Raw genomic sequence first — 20,537 nt, forward strand, 5'->3', positions numbered from 1 at the left:
TGTCTCTCCTACCACCACTTGGCACCATCTACATGCCCTTAAGGACTGTCCTGTGCCTGGACCACGGGAAAGACACAGTTGTGGCTGGCCCTAGACACCAGTCTGGACCTAGAGGTAGCCCCTGAGCCTGAGAGTGGCGGCCAGCCTGGGACTAGGGCATGGGTTCAGATGTCAATACCCACCTGGAAACAGATATGCACACTACTGTCCTGGATGTAAGCATTGGTACGAACCTCAACACGAGGTCAGCCTACGCCTGGGCTGTGGCCCTGCAGCCGCCCGGCCTGCTGGCCTCGGTCCAGCCTTCACGGCTTCCCGTTTCCACCCGGACTTTCTCCGGCAGCGTTTCTTCTTCCCTTTCTCCGAGCCACAACCTACTTTCCATTTCGGGACACACTGGGAAAGGCCTGGGAGGATAGGATTGGGGGGGGGGCGCGGGGGTGGATGGGGGGGGGCGGCGTACCACATCACGTGGCCGGCGGCTCACATGACGTCGACCCGCACGTGACCGAATCCCATGCGGAGGAGCGGAGACTCCCGGAGAAGCGGGGAGGAAGCGGCCGGCTCAGGGGCCGCTCTCGCGAGACCCTCGGCTCACGTGACCGGCGGGCGCGGCGCTGCTCACGTGACAGGCGCTGCCGGCCGCAGGGTCCTCTCGGTGCCGGCGCCGCAGCTGCCGGGTCTCTCGAGTCGGTGGACGCGCCCTCCCGCCGGCCCCGCCGCCCGCGCAACCGCCGCACCCCGGCCTCGGCTGCGTCGCGCCATGGCGGCCCCCGGCGCCCGGCGGCCGCTGCTCCTGTTGCTTCTGGGTGAGCCCGGGAGGGAGGGAGGGAGGGAGGGCCGGGCGGGGTCGGCGTCTCGGGATGGACGGGAAGGGGGCGTCGGGCCGGGTGGGAACGGGGCGCCCGGGCCGCGGGCGAGCGTCGAGTAGGCCTCGAGCCGGCCGGCCGGCTCCGCAGTGGCGCTCGCCGCCCCGGAGCCCTTGCGGGCCTCAGGACGCAGATGCGGCGTTGGGAGCCCAGCCGGTGACCCCGAGACGCTCCGGGAGGAGCGGAGACGGTGGGCAGGGCTGCTGGCACCCGGGCTACCTTGTGAGAGGGATGGGTGCTGCCTCGGGCCCCTGCCTGAGGTGCCCTCCCTCACCGCTGTACCCCAGTAACGCGGAGGGTTTAGCTGCAGTGCCAGCATCTGCAGGACCCGAGAGAGGTGGCTGGCCAGAGTTCACCGGGGCCACATGCTCACGATGTCCCGAGCACCCCTTAGGACCCATCGGACCCCCAAATTCTGTGACTGTGACTTTATGGAATAATCTGGTTTCTCTCGTCTGAGATGAACTCCTCTTCGATCTAGGAGAGAAGAGGGGTGCGCTTATTCGGCGGTCTCAAACCTTGCTAAGGGACCTGTGACCCTTCACGGTTCAGTAGTTGTAACTAGAACGGGAATTGCGGAAACAAGTTCTGTCGTGTCGGAATGACTTTATTAGAAGAACTCACAGGGCTTGGATGTAGCTCAGCAATACAATAACATTGCTTATGGGCCTGGAGCTAAATCTCCAGCACACCCAAAACTATGTAAAACCCGTGGGCTGTTTATATTTTCTCCTTTTCTTTACTTTTTTAAAAAATAGGATCTCAACCATGGAGAACATTCTGGCCTGAAATTCACTGGTATACCCCTGCCTCTGCCTCCCAAGTGCTGACATTAAAGCCGCGGGACACCACGCCGGGCCTCATTTCATGTTTTTAAAACTAGCCTCTGGCTGGCGTGGTGCAATAGGGAAGGAGAAGGATCTCTTTTTAACAGGCCAGTCGGGTCTTCCGTAATGTGTTCCAGGACAGCCAGGACTAGAGACTGCCGCTAAATAAATTAAAAAAAAAAAAAATCGATGAATAAAACTAACCTGTGGTGGCTCACACTTGTTAGACTTGGGAGGCTGAGGCAGGGGGATTTCGAATTGAAGGTCAGCCTGGGTTAGGTTAAAGTGGAAAGAAAAATCTTTGACAATGATTGAGTACCGTATACTGTATGTCCCAGCTTTCACAAAAGTACTTTAACAACTTTTCATAACTTCAAAAATAATGTTATCTTTAGAAAAATTCTAACTTTGGAATTATTGATGTTCCTACGGTAATTGCTAACTCCAAGAGCCCTTGTGTTTAAGTTCTTAATAGAAAGCAGACTAGTGTGAACTGAAACTCGTGTGTATGGTTGCCTAATGGGACTAATGTTCAGTTTGGGGACTGACCCCATGACCTTCCCCTTTCTGGATGAGCTCTGTCAGTCTTCTGCTAATTAATGTTACCCTGGATCATGGGATCTTGAATTCCTCACTAGATTGGTGATCAAACTGTTTTGTGGTTGTGCGACTTTGAATTGGTATTCTGTTAGACCCAACTTAGACATGTTATCTTGGCCTGGCCTTTAACTGTGCATATGTAGACTGTAGCACCTGGCACCTGTGCTGGGAATAGCCTGTCTCCTTTGCTCACTTAAGTGCATGCTCACGTTGGAGTGCATGGTGCTTTCATGAAGGCATGTCCAGCTGTATAGCAGTGGTCTGGAGCTGGCCCTAAGCAAAAGCAGCTTTCTAGAAAGGGACACTTGTCCCTTTCTCCCACAGCAGCTTGCATAGCATGTTCCAGCCTGTGGAAGCTAGCCAGCAGAGGGAGAACCCTCCCTCTAGAGATGGTAGTTCAGTGTATGCAGTAGAACTTTGGTCTTGTAAGTGTTCAAAGGTGACTTATGTGTCTCTAGATAAGAAGAAACAGGACTTAAAGGAATCAAGCCAAGATAAGTTAGGGTGTGGTTGGTTGGTGACAAGGGTCTCACCATGGATGTTACCCAGGATGGCTTCAAATATACTCCCTCACCAAGAGCTGCAGAAGCAGCATGGTCAGCAGGCCATGCATGGAAGAAACAAAAACTGGACCACTCACTTGCTGTGATCTTGAAGCAACTTACTATCTCTGGGCCTCTCTACCTCAGCAGGAGGGAATCATCATAGTGACAGCCTTTTAGGGCTGTCATAGTAACCTGATGGAAACATGCTTTGAAAAGTGCCTGTCAAGCTGGGCGGTGGTGGCACACGTCTTTAATTCCAGCACTCGGGAGGCAGAGGCAGGCGGATCTCTGAGTTTGAGGCCAGCCTGGTCTCCAGAGTGAGTTCCAGGAAAGGCGCAAAGCTACACAGAGAAACCCTGTCTCGAAAAACCAAAGAAAAGTGCCTGTCACAAAGTAAATGTGTCACAGGTAGTTGTTAAGCAGATCTTCATGGTGGCAACATACTTGAGTTCCAGGACGTCCTGGGCAAAGAAGGAAGCAAGGGAGCTCCCAAAACAAGAGTGACCAAGTAGCAAGCCTTTTCGATGAAACAGCGAGCTGCTGAGAGTGCTGTCAGGCAGCCTTGGGGCCCTGCGTTCTTCCTGTCTCAGTTGTGTAATCTCAGGGTGGTTAGGTGGCTGCTCCTGGCCCAAGGTCACGTAGCTGGTAACTGAAGAGCTTCTGACTTGAGCATGTGTGCTTCCCACTGCCTTACTAGTTGCAGGGAAGGGAATTTCCTGTAGTATGGTGTTTTGAAAGAATTAGCCAGCATTGCCCTTTGACCCCTGGAGAAATGGGAAATGAGCAGGTTGTCCATTAGTAGGCAGGTGGGTTCCTGACAGCTGTTCCTGTCCCAGGCCCAGGATTGCCATAGGCATCTTAACTGATTGGGGGGAAAAAGCTCTTTTTGTTAAAAGATTTAAATTTTACACGCCTTTAAAAAATTGTATAAAGATTTGCTTTAGGTGTCTGAGTGTTTTTCCAGCATGTGTGTACCTAGTGCTTGTGGCGGTCAGAAGAGGGCATTGGATCTCCTGGAACTGGAACTGTAGATGGTTTGGACGGTTGTGAGCCACGTGTGGGTGCGGAGAAACCCAGGTCTTCCGCAACCACAGGTGCTCTAAAGCACAAGCTGTCCCTGTAGCCCCTATTTTCTTTAAATACTTTAGCTTTTTCTTTTTCTTTTATGCGTCTGAGTGTTTGCCTGCTCATCTGTCTGTGCATCATGTATATATATGCAGTGCTCATGGAGGCTGGAAGAGAGTACAGATCTTGTGGCTCTGAAATCCTTGTGAGCTGCCAAGTTGTTGCTGGGAACTGAACCTCTGAAAGAGCAGCCAGTGCTCTTAGCTGCTAAGCTGTCTCTCCACCCCCTGCCCCCACGGCCCCCTTTATTTTTTTAGGTAGTAGAACTAAAGACAGTTTATTGAGAAAGAGAAAGACACACAGAGATGGGAGCAACTGGGGACCAGGGAAAGGTGTGTTCTCAAAAGCCACAGAGGCCATTTTAGATTGTAGTGATACTTAGTTTTCCTTTGAATATGCATGTTTACTAGTTTGGGGAAAGTATGTTGACAAATTACTAGGGTGACAAGAAAACGCGTGAAAGGACAGCCTGGTTAGAGCTGGGCTGTGTGCTCCCATGGGGGTATCTGTTGTGTCGGTGAGTGTGACCTCAGAGCCTTCTGCTAAGGACATCTCCAGGCAAGGAAGCCTTAGGCCTGCAATAGTGACCTTTCCTGCTGTTGGTCAGGCTACAGGTTTGGGGATTTTTTGGTTTTGGTTTTTGGTCTTTTTGTTTTTAAGATATTTTATCTTGTGTATATGTGAGGGCTGCTCACAGAGGCCAGGAGATGTTGGACCCCATGGAACTGGAGTTACAGAAAAGTGTAAGCACCTGATGTGGGTGTTGGGGCTTGAACTTGGGTCTTGTGGAAGAACAGCAAGTACTCTTGACCACTGAGCCATCTCTCTGAACCCTGGTTTCAGTTGTTCCTCTATAACAGGGACTTGGTATGTAGCCATGGGCTGGCCTAGAACTTGGTAGGTAAACCAGGCTGGCCAAATACTGATGTGATCCTTCTGTCTTTGCCTATCTATTTCTGGGATTGTACATGGATGCCACCATACGTGGCTGTTATACTGGCTAGTTTTATGTCAACTTGACACAAGCAAGCGTCATCTGAGATAAGGGAGCCTCAGTTTAGAAAAGGCCTCCGTAAGATGGGGCTGTGGGCAAGCCTATAGGACATTTTTTTAATTAGTAATTGATGTGGGAGGGTCCAGCCCATTGTGGGTGGTGCCACCCTTGGGCTGGTGGTCCTGGGTTCTATAAGAAAGCAGGCTGAGCAAGCCATGGAGAGCAAGTCAGTAAGCAAGTCAGTAACCACCATGGCCTCTATATCAGCTCCTGCCTCCAGGTTCCTGTCCTGCTTGAGTTCCTGTCCTGACTTCCTTCAGTGTTTTGTTTTTTTTGTTTTTTGTTTTTTGTTTTTTTTTTTGGTTTTTCGAGACAGGGTTTCTCTGTGTAGCTTTGCGCCTTTCCTGGAGCTCACTTGGTAGCCCAGACTGGCCTCGAACTCACAGAGATCACCTGGCTCTGTCTCCCGAGTGCTGGGATTGAAGGTGTGTGCCACCACCGCCCGTCCAAATAACCCTTTCCCAAGCTGCTTTTGGTTATGGTGTTTTTATCACAGCAATAGTAACCCTAACTAAGACAACCATGTATTTTTTAAATGTTTATTTTTATGTATGTGCCTGAGAGAGTTTATGTGTATCACTTGTCCTTGGAGGTCAGAAGAGAGCATTGGAGCTCCTAGTTAGGCTCTTTTCTATCTTATTTCTTTCAAAGTTGCAAGAGTAAAATAAATTGGGTTCTTTGAAGTCCATTTGTTTTCTCAGGAAGTAAGATTTTTCTAGTTTGTTGTTCGTTCTTAAGATGGAGTCTTGCCATGGTTCCTTCTTAGACTTTGAATTTACTGTGTAGAACATCCTATCCTGCAACTTGAGCTCCTGCCTCACACTCCTGAGTGGATACCTCCAGGCCCCAGATGTGTTAGTGTCCCTGGAAGAGTGTATATAAACTTGTAGCAGCAGAGACAGGTGACAGCATGCCACCTGTTGCTGGACAGTGATGGCTGATAAGCCTGTGTAGTTGTGTGGCAAGAGTACCTGGCTTTGTTCATCTGTAACGTAATGAAACGTACTAGCTGTCCTCTCTCTGCTGCTGCCTTGTTTTGTTGGTTTTTGATGGGGGAGGGGGGAGGACAGGGTCTTACTGACCCAGAACTCACTGTAGACCAGGCTGACCTCAAATTCACAGAGCTCTGCCTGCCTCCTGAGTGCTGAGAATACAGGTGTGCACCACCATGCCCAGCTGAACGCACTGCTTTTCTGACGTGCTGCTGGGCATCTTCATTAGGATCGTGGGTTGTTTGTTAGTTTGTGGATGGGTCTCTGTAGCTGGAGAATTTCTCTCCAGCACCCACCAAGTCCCGCCAGTCCCGGAGCTCACTTATAAAATAAACACACAGACTCTTACATTGTTTAAACTGCTTGGCCACTAGCTCAGGCCTATCATTGTCTAGCTCTTACTCTTATACTCAGCCCATTTTTATTAATCTATACTTTGCCACGTGGCTCGTGGATTATCAGTACCTTACATCTTCCTTGTCCTGGCGGCAGCTCCAGGCAAACTCCCCTTCCCTTCCTGTTTCCTCAATTCTCTTCTCTGTTAGTCCCGCCTATACTTCCTGTCTGGCTATTGGCCAGTCAGTGTTTATTTATACAGAGCGATATCCACAGCAGGTCTCTGTGGTGGTATTGTGTTCCCCAAAATATTGTGCACGCTAATAAACTTATCTGGGGTCACAGAACAGCCACAATATTAAACATATAGGTTAGGCAGTGGTAGTACACGCCTTTAATCCTAGCTTTTCAGAGGCAGAGATCTACCTGGATGTCTGTGTTCAAGGATACAGCCAAGCATGGTGACTCACTCCTTTAATCCCAGAAAGCGAGCCTTTAATCCCAGGGAGTGATGGCAGAAAGCAGAAAAGTACATAAGGCATGAAGTCCAGAAACTAGAAGCATTTGGCTGGTTAAGCTTTTAGGCTTCTAGCAACAGTTCAGCTGAGATCCATTTGGATATGAGGACTCAGAGGCTTCCAACCTGAGGAAACAGGATCAGCTGAGGAACTGGCAAAGTGAGGAAGCTGTGGCTTGTTCTGCTTCTCTGATCTTCCAGCGTTCACCCCAATACCTGGCTTAGGTTTGATTTAATTAATAAGACCTTTTAAGATTCATGCTACAGGTCTCTGCACTGCATGTGGCAGGCTGGTGATCCTCTGGCCTCAGCATCTCCAGTGCTAGGATTCCAGGTGTGAGATAGCTCTATTTATTTATCTATTTATTTATTTAAAAAGCCAGAGAGGAAATGTCCTGCAAAGACTATTATTCACTGAGAAACTTCAGTGCCTCCATAAGTCCTTGAACCTCCACAAATAGGGAAGCCCTCACTTGTATGGGTTGAGGGTGTGCCCAGTGTCCCTCAGCCATGAGCTGGTAGAGTTCAGGTACTATGTCTGAGATCATGACTTCTTTTGCCACACCCCTCCCTGGTCTGAGAGGTAAAAACTAGCCCAACTGTAACTACTAGTTACAGATTCTCCCTTGGGTTTCTGCAGTAGGCTGATGCTTGCTTGGCTTGAGGTGTACCTTTCAGGCCCCATCACGTCTTACAGTTAGATCCTCTGAGGGACATAGGCCTAGGGTAAGTACCCTGATGATAGCACTCAGGAGCCGAAGGCAGGGCTGGCAAGTTGATGGGACAGCCTGGAAGATGGCAGTTTTCTATGGGATCCAGGGTTGAGAGATTAGGATTGGGACACGAGCCTATAATCCACTTGTCTGGTTCAGTGTTTACCAAACACCGTGAATCTTAATAAAGGTTACAGGAAACAGGAGTAACAGTTGTACTTTGAAGTGGGTATATGATTGTTTCTTTTTTTTGGAAGCAGCAGGCCTTGCCCACAGTGCCTCAGCATTGTTTGTGGTGAAAGACAGCAATGGCACAGCCTGTATAATGGCCAACTTCTCCGCCTCCTTCTGGACCGCCTACGAGAATGAACATGGCTCTCAGGTAGGAGACACCGACACTTGTGGGACTTGGAAAATGATCGTACCTTAGTCTGCCCTTCTCGTTTCTCACAGCTTCTGGGCCCATAGGTGATCTCCGCTGGTGTCTGCTGCTGCCTGCAGCCACAGCAAACCATTTGTGGAGTGATCACAGTCTGGGTTTCGTCGTGGCTCTTTTACAGACACCTTGTAGAACCTCACGGTAGTCAGCACATTTGCCAAATGCTTCCCTGGTGCTACTTGGTTAGCTTTCTTATATTCTCCATGGTCAGTAAACAGCTGGAGTTTTGATCTTCTTCAGACAACCACTATATCCCAAGAGATGGAGCCAAGTGGTGGCTTGACATGCAAAAGCTATAGACTGCCTTCCTTTAAGGAGGGTGTTCTTAGGGGCTGAACCTGGTGGCTCACACACAGTCCGAGCATTCAGAAGGAGGCAGAGGCAGGCAAATCTTTTTTTTTTTTTTTTTTCCCTCAAGACAAAGGTTTCTCTGTAGCTCTGGCTGTTCTGGAACTCCATCTGTAGACCAGGCTGGCCTTGAACTCACAGAGATCCGCCTGCCTCTGCCTCCTGGGTGCTGGGATTAAAGGTGTGCACGACCACCGCCAGGCCAGGCAAATATTTTAATTCAAGGCCAGCCTGGTCTACAAAGACGAGAGTTCTGAGCCAGTCAAGACCACACAGCGAGACCCTCCCTGTCTCAAACAAAAAGATGTTCTCAGTGGTTACATTAAAGCAAGTTTGTGTTTATACAAATGAGTACAAACTTTATATAGTTCTTATTCTTAGTTTGCTAGCAGATGAGTAACCTGTATTTTAAATTTCTTCTTAATTACATGCTTGTGGGCATTTCACACACTCATTATATGTCATTACTCTTTTAAATGCATCCTGGATCCTGAGATTCACCACACCTGTAACCCTACTCCTTTTTTGTAAATGAGTGCCTGCATGCATGTATGTCAGTGCAGTACAGTACATGTGTGCAGTATCCAGGAAGGCCAGAAGACGGCATTAGAGCCCTGTGACTGGAGTTTAAGAGAGTTGTGAGCCACCATGTGGATGCTGGGGATTTAATCCAGGTGCTCCGGAAGAGCAGCCAGTGCTCTTAACCACTGAACAGTCACTCCAGCCTCTCTAGTTTACTTTTTAAATTTACGTGTGTGTACATATGTGTGTGCATGTACACTTTGTGAGCAGTCTGCCACGGTGCATGGATAGAAGCTAGAGGACACCTTGCTAGAATTGTCTTCTACCATGTGGGCCCTGGTATTGAACTTAGGTTATTGGGCCTGATGGCAGGTGTATTTACCCACTGAAACATTTTATCCTCCTCAGCTTTTGACTTCTCTTATGTGGTTTTGGGGTCTGGAGTTGGTGAGGGTGAATAGGTTGGTTGGTTGGTTTGTGAGTGACAGGGTCCCACATACCCCATTGTGACCTGAAATCCCTGATCCTCTAGCTTCCAACTCCCAAGTGCTGGGATTACAGGCTTGCCCCATCTGACTTGGGTGTGCAGTACTGGAGAATGAGGCTAGGGCTTCATGCATGCTGGACAGATGCTCTCCCAGCCCCTCTTCATCTCTCACCCCAGGAAACAGTCTTTAAAGAGATATTTATGTTCCAAAAAAAGTAGTAGCATCAAGTTAGATTCTTTACTTTCAAGGTAACTTTGACTTTGGTTCTAAGTGGATATGTTTATGTTGTTTTATTGCACAGCACTGGCTAGCCTCAAACTCATGATCTTCTTGCCTCCTGAGCATTCGAATCAAGCTGGGCACACAATGAATGAGAAGCAGATTTACCTGTGATTACTAAATCAGTTCTCTCAGTTGATTCATTTGTCAGCCTATTTCTGTTAGTAGTGACACTGTAGTAAGCTTTTTATTGGTTACATTAAAACTGAATAAATACTTTATAGAACACTATACCTTTAGAACACATACCTGCCACAGTCTGTTAGTATTTCAGAATACTCAGGAATGTTTGGAGGTTCCCAGTGCACAGGGGATGGAAATGTTGACTACCCCAATTCAAGTCATGCGCATTGTTTGCGTGTATTGAATTATACTGTATCCCAACAGTTTGTACAGATACTGTACCGAGTAAAGTCTGTGTAAGTGACTGCTTTAACATTGAAGGGTAAGCTTTTATCAGTGTACGTACAGTCCTCTTTGGCAGTTGTCTCTTAGCAGTATGCATTCTCATGGAGTTATGTCTGAATTGTATTTGTTCCAGAACGCTACCTTTTTACTGCCGCCCTCTGCAGAAGTACTGAACAGTAACAGTTCTTGTGGTAGTGAAAATGCTTCTGAACCCAGCCTCACGATTGCTTTTGGAAGTGGATATTCACTGATGCTCAGCTTCACAAGAAATGCAACACGTTACCGTGTCCAGCACATGTCTTTTACTTACAACTTGTCAGACACACAATATTTCACCAATGCCAGCACCAAGGGTAAGACCTCTGGGACAGAATGCAAAACCGAAGGGAAGGGTGGAGAACTAACCTTTCCAAGAGGGTCTGTTAGGTCTGCCTGCCTTTCTTAATCGTGACTTCCTTTTTCTTGTAGATGCTGGCCAGAGGCTAAGTATGTTTTCTCTGCTCCTTCAGGCTTTTTCACTCCCCACTGTGTGGCTACTGCATGCTGGCTTGCTGCAGGTGGCATGGGTCCCCTTCCTCTTCTCCACCTTCCTCCCTCAGTCAGCCCCTGAGATTACAGCTTGCCTGCCCTGAGGTTTTTCTTTTAAACTAGTAAAACCCTTCTTAAGGTTCAAAAGAAAAGAGTACAAGATGATGATAAATAAGTCAATTTCAACTGAGTACTGCAAACAGTTAAAAATTGCATTTTGTTTTGTTTGTTGATTTGGATACAGGGATCCACTCTGTGGACTCCATGACTGACATCAAGGCAGACATCAACAAAACATACCGATGTTTGAGTGCTGTCCAGATCCACATGGGCAATGTGACTGTCACACTCCACGATGCCACTATCCAGGCCTACTTGTTAAATAACACCTTCAGCAAGGAAGGTAAGGTGCTGGGCTGAGGGCCGCAGGTGACACACTCCACAGTGGAGTGACACAGCACCACGGTCTAGCAGCCCTTCTGCTCTTAGGAGATGGTAACTTTTGAAGATGAGAATGGGCACTTCCTGATTAAGAGGGTAGAAAATGGGTGAGAACAAGTCGGTCTCAGTCATTTGAGGGATGCAGAAGAGCGATCTTGTGGACATTGAGGGATTTGGTTAGGGGTTCAGACTCCCAAAACACTCTACCTGCAAGCCAGTTTCCTGCTCAGGCAAGCTCTAGGGTTGGCTTTACCTATCTGAGGGAGGTGTGACCCCTGGCCTGTACCTGTTGACCAAACTAGTGGGCCCTAATACCCCTTTGCCCCAAATCCAATCAGTCAACTCTGAAATTGTCCATGGAAAGGTGAGGGCATGTGATTTGTCCAAGACTTAACCTGGCCTTGACAGCCTTCCAAAACCCTGGACCCGCCATGCTTGGCTTTCCTTTGAGGCTTCCTCAGCAGTCCTAATGGAAGACTGGGGACTGCTGGAGAGAGCTAACTCAGGCTGTCTCTCAGTGCTCTCAGTTGAAGGTCAAGGGGTGTAGCAGGGTGTAGTATTTTCTCAGCAGGTGGCACACTAGTGCACCCCTGTTCTTCCACTGAGAAGGTCCGTGTCTAGAAGCATAGCCTTGCTGTGACATAGTCACCCCCTTTTTTGTTTTGTTGAGACAGGATCTCTCTATTATGTAACTCTGATTGTCCTGGAACTCACTCTGTAGACCAGGCTGGCCTCAAACTTACAGAGATTTACCTCCCTCTGCCTTCCAAAAGAGTGCTAGGATTAAGGCATGTGCTACTGTGCCTGGCAACATAGCCACTTGCATTAGTTACAGATGTTCATGCGCTGACTTAAGTGAAGCATAGTTGTTGTGATAGAGTCCTGGTCTGAAATATGTACCGTCGTGTTACAAATAGTACTGGGTTGTTTGTGTTTTAGGGGTTTTTCCCTTTTTAAAAAGTAGTTTTTATTTGATGTGCGTGTGTTTTGCCTACATGTATATCTGCACCATGTACATGCTTGGTGTCCAAGATGGCCAAAAGAGGGCATTAGGTCATCTGGAACTGTAGTTATAGACACTTGTGAGCCACCAAGTGGATAATGGGAATTAAACCTGGGTCTTCTGGAAGAACAACAAATGCTCTGAACCTCCTGAGCCATCTCTTCAGTCCACAGATAGAATTAGCGCTTTTCTGTTTCCTGATCCAGTGACAGAGGTGTTCTTGATAGAACAGGGGGTAAAAGATACCCCCCCCCCCCATACAACACATGCAAGCCAGATATAATTAGGAGAAATAGGGTAGTTCTGAAAGATGCTGACTGGGGTCAAGTCCTTCTACCGACATCGCTGCAGCTGATCTTCCAAACAGACTAGGGGTGTCACAGCAGTGGCCCCTTTCCATAGATGCGTAGACAGTGACAGAGGCCAGAGTCAGCATGGCCTTTGACTGCTACCACCTGGTTACTTTCAAACTAGCGGGAGCTCTGTCTGCTGGGAGGTGAAGAGAGGTGGTGGTGGCCTTTCTAAGAGGTGCTGTCCTCTGAAGTGCCTCCACAGGCAGCTTGTGATGAATTAGGTAGAGGGACAGAAATTGGGAGCAGCGAGGACCTGCAGGGCCAAAGCTCCAGGTCATCCAGCTGCAGGCTAGTAGTAGTCTGTCTGGAGAGCCTGCTCGGTTGTGTGGGGTGCAAGTGTGGGTTTAGTTTTTCTTTTGTGTTTGAGTGCCTTGTATGCATGGAGGGGAATGTAAGAGTTCAACCCTTGGGAGTTAGTTCTGTCCTTCTGTATGGGCTCCAGAGCTCTCCTTCAAGGCGCTAAGCCTGCACATGCCTCTCTACCTGATGAGCCTGAGAGATGTTTTTATACTCTTGGTCTGCTTTTATGGTTTACTAATAATTGTTATTTAACAGCATTGTATTAAATCTGTGAGTGTGTATATGTGTATTGTTTGTAAGTAGCATAGGGGTGCCTTGACAAGGAAGGACACCTCATGCATCGTTCCTTCTGTTAACTGTAAGGGTCAGATCTTGACAAACCTTACTTAACAAGAAATGAAATGGGGCTGGAAAGATGGTGCAGCAGTTAGAACATTGGCAGCCCTTCCAGAGGACCTGAGTTTGAACCACCAGCACCCAGGTGGTTGCCAACTGTCTGTAACTCCAGTTCTAGGGGATCCAGTGCCCTCCTCGGGCCTCGCTGAGCACCAGACATTCATATACATGCAGGCAAAACACTTTGGTTTTGATTTCTCTGTGTAGCCCTGGCTATCCTGGAATTCACTCTATAGATCCACCTCCCTCTGCCTCCTAAGTACTGCGATTAAAGATGTGTGTCACCACTGTCCAGCTGCAGGCAAAACACTTAAATACATAAAATAAAATGATTTTTAGAGAAGTAAAGCACCAGCTAGAGTAGGTGGAGCTGGCTTTCTTGTCAACTTTTTTGTGAAGAAACAGATACTTTCTCTGCCAAAGATGTTTAGAGTCGGGCAGAGGGTTCTCAACCTGGAGTGGGCTGTCGGTATGCTGCTACAGGCCTGAGAATAGCCAGACCAAGGTCTCACCAGATTTGTGGTGCAGTGACATCTGTCAGGCACCGGCCTCCCAGTTCACCAGCAGATTCCTGTTGTTGATGTTGATGTATGTGTTGGGGGGTGTTCTCCTGAGTGTGTGTGTGTGTGTGTGTGTGTGTGTGTGTGTGTGTGTGTGTGAGTGTGTGAGTGTGTGAGTGTGTGTGAGTATGTACACGGATATGGCTGCTGTGGAGGCCAGCGGTGTTGGGTCCTCTGGAGGGGTAGGTTACAGGCAGTTGTGAGGGGCCTAACATGGGTACTGGAAACACAGTATGTGCTCTTACACTGAACCATCTCTAACCCTGTTGATTCAGGGCTCTTTTGTTGTCATCATTGTGGTTTGTTTTTAAATTATGTGTATGTCTCTGTGTGGATATGTGCACATACTTGAGGAGGCCAGAAGTGTGGCTCTTCCTTGGAGCTGTGGGAGACTGTAAGCTGCTTAACTTGGGTGCTTGGAATTTAACTGAGGTCCACAGTACACACTCTTGACCATCAAGCCCATTTCTACAGCCCGATTATTCATATCTTAATCTTGGTGAAACTTAAACATTCGAGAGGATCCTTCCATGGCCTTGAAAAGTTAGAAATAACAAGCAGCCTGTAAAAATAGACCTCCCCTTCTTCCCCCCCCCCCTTTCCAGGCTCTTGCACACCTTTGCTAGTAGGACTAGGCTGTAGTTCATGTGTTCTTACATATGACAGGCCTGGCCAGGGCCTGACTGTCAGGAGCCTCTGTTTTGTTTCTAGCACAGTGCCTTCCTTTGTGTCAGTGCAATGTGAACACTTGAATCCATGCCACTTTTGTGTATGTGATAGGACCTAGACATCACTCCCTACGGGAGGGTGAGGCTTTCTCTTGGCCTCCTAGTAGAGGTTTTCTGTGCCTGTGTGCCCACTGAGAAGGCAGGCTAAGATGGGAAGAATATGTGTGTTTTGGGGGCGGGGTGCTCTGGGTCCTCTCTGCTGCCCAGAACCTGCTATCCATGTGCCTGGTAGTTATGGGGTGGGGAGTGTCCTGCAGAGTTCAGAAGTGGTGCTTCCAATTCTGACCTGTACTCCAGCATCTGGGGTAGTCAGAAGCAAGCTGGACCTTGAACTTCTTTTCTGTCCCTGCAGAGACACGCTGCACACAGGACGGACCTTCTCCAACCACTGGACCGCCCAGCCCCTCACCACCGCCCAGCCCCTCGCCACCACTTGTGCCCACAAACCCCACTGTGACTAAATACAATGTGACTGGTGAAAATGGAACCTGCCTGCTTGCCTCTATGGCACTGCAGATGAACATCACCTACTTGAAGAAGGACAACAAGGTAGGGAGGAATGGGGGTTTGATCTATTCATGAAGGAATCTGGTACTGCAGGTTGTTGCTTAATATACCTTGTGTTGTGCAGAACAAGAGGCAGTGCTGACCGGAGCCCCACGTGCACTTCCGGCCACTGCTCTGAGTTGAGCTGCATTGGTCTGATTGGGCTGTGGCACACCATCTGCCCACAGAAGCCCCTGACGCTAACTAGGCATCTCACAGAAGTGCTTTGATCCTAGTTGGAGCATTACATTTCCCATTGTATGGTTGAACCAGGCCAAGGGTGTATGCACCTGTAGTCTTAGCTATTCAGAAAGGACGCCTGAGGGAGAAGGACCTGCTGAGGCCTTGAGGCTGGAGAAGCTAGGAAAAGCACCAGGTCTGTTTTAGTCAGTGTTCTCTAGAGGACTAGAACTTAGAGAATGAATATGTATCTGTAAGCCATTCTAATAAATCCCCTGGATATATGTGTGTGCATACATATGCTATGTATTTATATTTTAGATAGGTAGATAGTCAGTCAGTCTTAGGGTTTCTGTTGCTGTGAAGAGACACCATGACCAGAAACTCTGTTTACAAAGGAAAACATTTAATTGGGGCTGGCTTGCAGTTCAGAGGTTTAGTCCATAATCACCATGGAGGGAAGCATGGCAGCAGGCAGGCAGACATGGAGAGGTAGCTGAGAGTTCTGCATCTGCAGGTATCAGGAAGAGAGCCACTAGGCCTACCTTTGAGCTTCTGAAATCTCAAAGTGCCGTAGTGACACACCTCCTCCAACAAGGCCACACCTCCCAATAGTGCCACTCTCTGGGGGCCTGTGGAGGCCATTTTCATTCAGACTACCACAATGTATGTGCACGCACACGCACACTCTGTGATTTATTGGAAAGGTTTATAGGCTAGGTCCTGCTAGCCCAACAATGGCTGTCTACCAATGCAAGGTCCAAGAATCCAGTAGTTGTTCAGTACACCAGGCTGGATGTCTCAGCTGGTCTGGATACACCAGAATCCCAAAGGACTTGCTAACAAGAGCAAGCAGGCAGAGCATGAGCTTCCTCCTTCACGGAAGGTGTGACCCAGATTAAGGTGGATCTTCCCACCTCAAATGATACAGAGATTAAAGGTCTGTCCTTCTTTAAAGGGGAGGAAAGATTGTAGGAACCAGAAGGGTCAAGGACACCACAAGAAAACCCACAGAACCAACTCATCTGGGCTCCTAGGGGCTCACAGAGACTGAATGGACAATCAGGGAGCCTGTGTGGGTCTGACCTAGGACCTCTGCATATATGTTATGGTTATGTAGCTTGCTTGGTCTTCCTGTGGAACAGTAGGAGCAGGGGCTGTTTCTGACTCTTTATACCTGCTTTTAGTAGGATCCTTTTCCTCCCACTGGGTTGCCTCATCCAGCCTTAATATGGCCTGCAATTGATAGGCCATGTTTGGTTGATCTCCCTAGGAGGCCTGCCCCCTTCTGAAGGGAAATGGAAGAAGAGTGGATGGGGGCAGGGAGGGGAAACTGCAGTCAGGATGTAATACACGAGAAAATAATAAATAAAAAAAATTTAGGTGGGTCTTCCCACTTCAAATGATTACATTAAGAAAAAATCCCTCACAAGTATAACCGACCTCTTGGGTTTTAGTTATTCCAGGCGTAATCAAGTTGACACCAAGAATAGCCATCAGAGTCCAGTCCAAGCCTCTGGGGCAAGGCAGCATTCTGAATAGTAGCACTGTTTGGGAACCCAGAAACCTGCACAGGTGTGGTTAGCAGTTCTCCTGACTTGTTAAAGTGGGCGTGTCTGCTTCATTAGCCATTCGTGGTGGTGTCTGTGTTTTGAGAGGGTCACCAGAGCCTGGAGTGATGACTCCTTTGCTTTTCTTGTCAGACTGTGACCAGAGCATTCAACATCAGTCCAAATGACACAGCTCATGGGACCTGCGGTCTCCGTGTGGTGACCCTGAGAGTGGAGAACAAGAACAGTGTCCTGGAACTGAAGTTTGGGATGGTGAGGCTCTGCTCTATCTAAATCACGTGGGACATGCTCACTAGGCTCCTCTTGTGTGCCTTGTTCATGCCCTTGGGGTGGCGGCGGCGGTCAGGAGTGCGGGCTGGTGTGAGCTGCAGTGACTGAGGGAAGAGTCCAGTGCTTCATCAGGAAGGAGGAGATGTCTCCCTCTTTTCTGCCCACTCTGTATGACTGGGCTTCTAAGTTTCCGTCCTCACTGCTCACCAACAAGTACCCACTGACGTTTTAGTCTGCACGTATTTGGGGAAGACCTGTTGTGAGTCAGGAAATGGGGGTGGATTTCTGTAGTGCTAGGTAATGTATGTGCTCAGAGCCTCCTACGTGTCTCCCAGCCAACATAAATATTTTAATATGGCACACAAATGAGCTCATTAATAATTTCTTGTAATAGATTTTAACTTTGTTGTACTATTCAAAAGATTTTTTTTAATAGCATGGTTCCTGTTCCAATTTTAGTGGATAAACTGGTCCTAACAGAGGTCTGGGAGGAGTTGAGCATATTGATGTATGTTTTATAATCCAAATACTGAGAGATGCAGACAGGAGCATGGGTTCAAAACTTCACTGACCTTCATAGTGACACCCTGTATAAAAGAAAAAAGTCGCCGGGCAGTGGTGGCGCACGCCTTTAATCCCAGCACTCGGGAGGCAGAGCCAGGCGGATCTCTGTGAGTTCGAGGCCAGCCTGGACTACCAAGTGAGTTCCAGGAAAGGCGCAAAGCTACACAGAGAAACCCTGTCTTGAAAAACCAAAAAAAAAAAAAGAAAAAGAAAAAAGTCTGAAGCTGGGCTGTGGTGGCACACGCCTTTAATGCCAGCCCTTGGGAGGCAGAGGCAGGTGGATCTCTGTAACTTTAAGGACAGCCTGGGTCGACATAGAGGAGCCCTGTCTAGAAAAACTAAAAAAAAAAAAAAAATGTCTGGAGTGAGCTAACCAAAATGTATGCTTTGTTTTTGTGCTACAAATGTAGAAGTCTATGGCCAGATGACACCAACCTGTGCTGTAGGTAACTGATGGTTGTCTTTTCTTTCAGAATGCCAGTTCTAGCCTGTTTTTCCTACAAGAAGTCCAGTTGAACATGACTCTTCCCGATGCCATAGGTGAGACTCGCTTCCTCCTTCCTGTGGTTCCTGTCCTCGTCCAGTATAGCCTGCGGTTGAGCGACTTTTTCTCACATTGCAGATCCCACGTTCACCGCCTCCAACCATTCACTGAGAGCTCTTCAGGCCACGCTCGGGAACTCGTACAAGTGCAACACTGAGGAGCACATCTTCGTCAGCAAGGTGTTTTCCCTCAATGTCTTCAGCATTCAGGTCCAGGCTTTCAAGGTGGAAAGTGACAGGTTTGGGTCTGGTAAGTAGCATCTGTAGAAACAGTGGCAGGAGACGCGTCTTCGATCTTGTTGTGGAACCAGGATGTCGGGGCAGGGAGTGTCCTTTTCCTCCACAGAGAGCTTTCCCTTTCTCTTGCCTCGTGAGGAAGAAACTGCAGACCTAGGCAGGGCTGCCGTGGGTGAGGGAAGCCATTGAGTGACAGTGGTGGCCCTCTCTGAAAGTGGTCTCCAGGGTGTTTCCTGTCCTGAGGGACCTGTGTCTAGGGACAACATTCTAACGTGGGTGGAGTGTGCCTGGGATTTTCCCCGCTGCACAGAGAGCACTCATGTCGTAGACTTCCCTGAGGTGGTGACCTCGTCGTCGTCCCTCCCCTGGCCTCATCCTTTCCCCTCGGGAACAAGTGGGTGGGGAGGGTGACCCTGGCGTGAGTCCACTGGGCTGTCTCTGTTGCAGTGGAAGAGTGTGTGCAGGATGGTAACAACATGCTGATCCCCATTGCCGTTGGCGGAGCCCTGGCAGGGCTGGTCCTCATCGTCCTCATCGCCTACCTCATCGGCAGGAAGAGGAGTCATGCCGGCTACCAGACCATCTAGCCTGGTGCGCGGGCGGGCGGGTGCGCACAGATGTGTGCGCACAGACGCGTGCACAGGGGCCTGTTCTCATGTCCCCAGCTTAGATAGGTGTGGAAGGGAGGGAGGCACACTTTCTGGCAAACTGTTTTCAAATCTGCTTTATAAATGTGAAGTTCATCTTGCAACATTTACTATGCACAGAGGAATAACTATTGAGATGACGGTGTTAATTTTGCTAACTGGGTTAAATATTTTGCTAACTGGTTAATGTTACCAAAGTAGAGCTCTAAGAAAGAGAACAAGAAGGCTTTTCAGAATTGCACGGGCTCCCCCATTTGACTTGTTAAGATTTGGTGTTTGGTTTCTTCATTCTTTTACTCAGATTTAAGCCTTACAAAGGGAATCTCTGGTCCAGACACTTGGGCCTGGTGAGGGCGGCTGATCGTTAGGCTGCACACTGTTGTAGATGCTAGAAGGGAAAAGCAGGGAAGCCCTGCCGCAGAGGCGTGCACAGGGTCAACCTCTGGACACTTGGCTTGGGCTGCCTGGCCTGGGGGGCTGGAATCTGGCATCTGGCTGGGGCACAACCACCAGTGTTTCTGTGCTCTGCCACCCATGAGCTGGCACTTTTCTAAATAGAAAATGGCATTATTTTTATTTACTTTTTGTAAAGTGATTTCCAGTCTTATGTTGGCGTTCAGGGTGGCCCTGTTTCTGCACTGTGTACAATAGTAGATTCACACTGCTGACCTGTCCTGCGGCGGAGGTGGGTTGTACACTGAGGACCAGCTCACAGAATGCATTGCCTGTAACGATGCTAATAAAAAGTCTCCTTCTTTGTCTGTCTGGACCTTGTGCTTCTGTGATCTACCAAGAGAGTCCTAGGAGTGATGCTGATGGTGTTTGGGGAATCTGTGTGTGGCAGGGCGGGTGGATGGGGGGTGGTGAATTGTGCTGCTCATATGCTTAGGTTTGAGGCAATGTTGGGATAGCCAGTCTCTGCTTAGCCCATGAGAAAACTAAATGTTACTTGTCATGGTTCTAAATGCTAGATGGTTTGTTGTTTTGAGGCAGGATTTCATGTAGCTCAGGCTGGCCTTGAACTTTCTGAGTAGCAAAGAACACTTTAAGCTTATCCTTCTGCTTCCCCGTGCTGGGATAAGAAGCATGTGCTACCGTGCCTGCCTTTTATATGAGTCTTATTTAGTGATAATATGGCCCTATGATTAGAGTCTCCAGGTGAGCCACACCTGTGTCATAAGAAGCACATATACATCAAACATTGGGTGAGCTGAAGAGGCCAGTGCTCTTTCCTTGAAGCTCTGACCTGTCCGCCCCCCTTTGTGTCCTCTGAGACTCGGGTTGTCTGGAGCAGACCAGGCTGTGCCAGAGTAGGCAGCTCACCCGTCTGCAGTGTCCTCTGCTCCCAGGTGGGATTTGTAAGGACTTGGGAAACTCTCTAGTGACCACAGCAGCTGTATGCATGATGTAAGAGCTTACCATCCTAACGTACCCCACAGAGCCCTGCCTTAGAAGCAGCATGTGCCTCTGACTTCTGAAGCCAACCCTGGGACCTAAAATTCCTGTCCTGTCACCACAGGGGTCCTAGACCCAGGCCTTTGGGGACTGGGAATATATCCCTCCGGGGATACTCTTTTGGGGTTGCTGGCAGGACTGCAGGGCTTACCT

The 20,537-nt window shown here is 48.7% G+C and overlaps 1 protein-coding gene across 2 annotated transcripts; it reads left to right on the forward strand.

The window, feature by feature from the left end:
• Positions 1–682: 682 nt before the first annotated feature.
• On the forward strand, positions 683–19,686 carry Lamp1 (lysosomal associated membrane protein 1). 2 transcript variants are annotated; one of them, XM_059244497.1, is made up of 9 exons: positions 683–809; positions 7,839–7,960; positions 10,196–10,415; positions 10,835–10,993; positions 14,724–14,920; positions 16,801–16,920; positions 17,976–18,042; positions 18,125–18,295; positions 18,730–19,686. In XM_059244497.1, exons 1-9 carry the CDS (start codon positions 764–766, stop codon positions 18,867–18,869), a joined length of 1,242 nt encoding a protein of 413 aa, XP_059100480.1. In that variant the 5' UTR covers positions 683–763; the 3' UTR covers positions 18,870–19,686. The 2 variants fall into 2 exon arrangements, with proteins under 2 accessions (XP_059100480.1, XP_059100479.1); XM_059244496.1 differs by having other exon boundaries at positions 749–809; positions 7,836–7,960.
• Positions 19,687–20,537: the final 851 nt, after the last annotated feature.

The sequence above is a fragment of the Peromyscus eremicus genome, chromosome 17 (assembly GCF_949786415.1).
Source record: "Peromyscus eremicus chromosome 17, PerEre_H2_v1, whole genome shotgun sequence".
Taxonomy (NCBI): domain Eukaryota; kingdom Metazoa; phylum Chordata; class Mammalia; order Rodentia; family Cricetidae; genus Peromyscus; species Peromyscus eremicus.

What these genes read in the sequence shown, in the direction of transcription:
- Lamp1 (XM_059244496.1), top strand. Translation starts at nt 764, where the DNA reads ATGGCGGCCCCCGGCGCCCGGCGGCCGCTGCTCCTGTTGCTTCTGG. An exon ending in GCTGCTCCTGTTGCTTCTGG is followed by an intron (nt 810 to 7,835) that starts GTGAGCCCGGGA and finishes TTTTTTTGGAAG; the next exon opens with CAGCAGGCCTTGCCCACAGT. An exon ending in ACTTGAAGAAGGACAACAAG is followed by an intron (nt 14,921 to 16,800) that starts GTAGGGAGGAAT and finishes TTTTCTTGTCAG; the next exon opens with ACTGTGACCAGAGCATTCAA.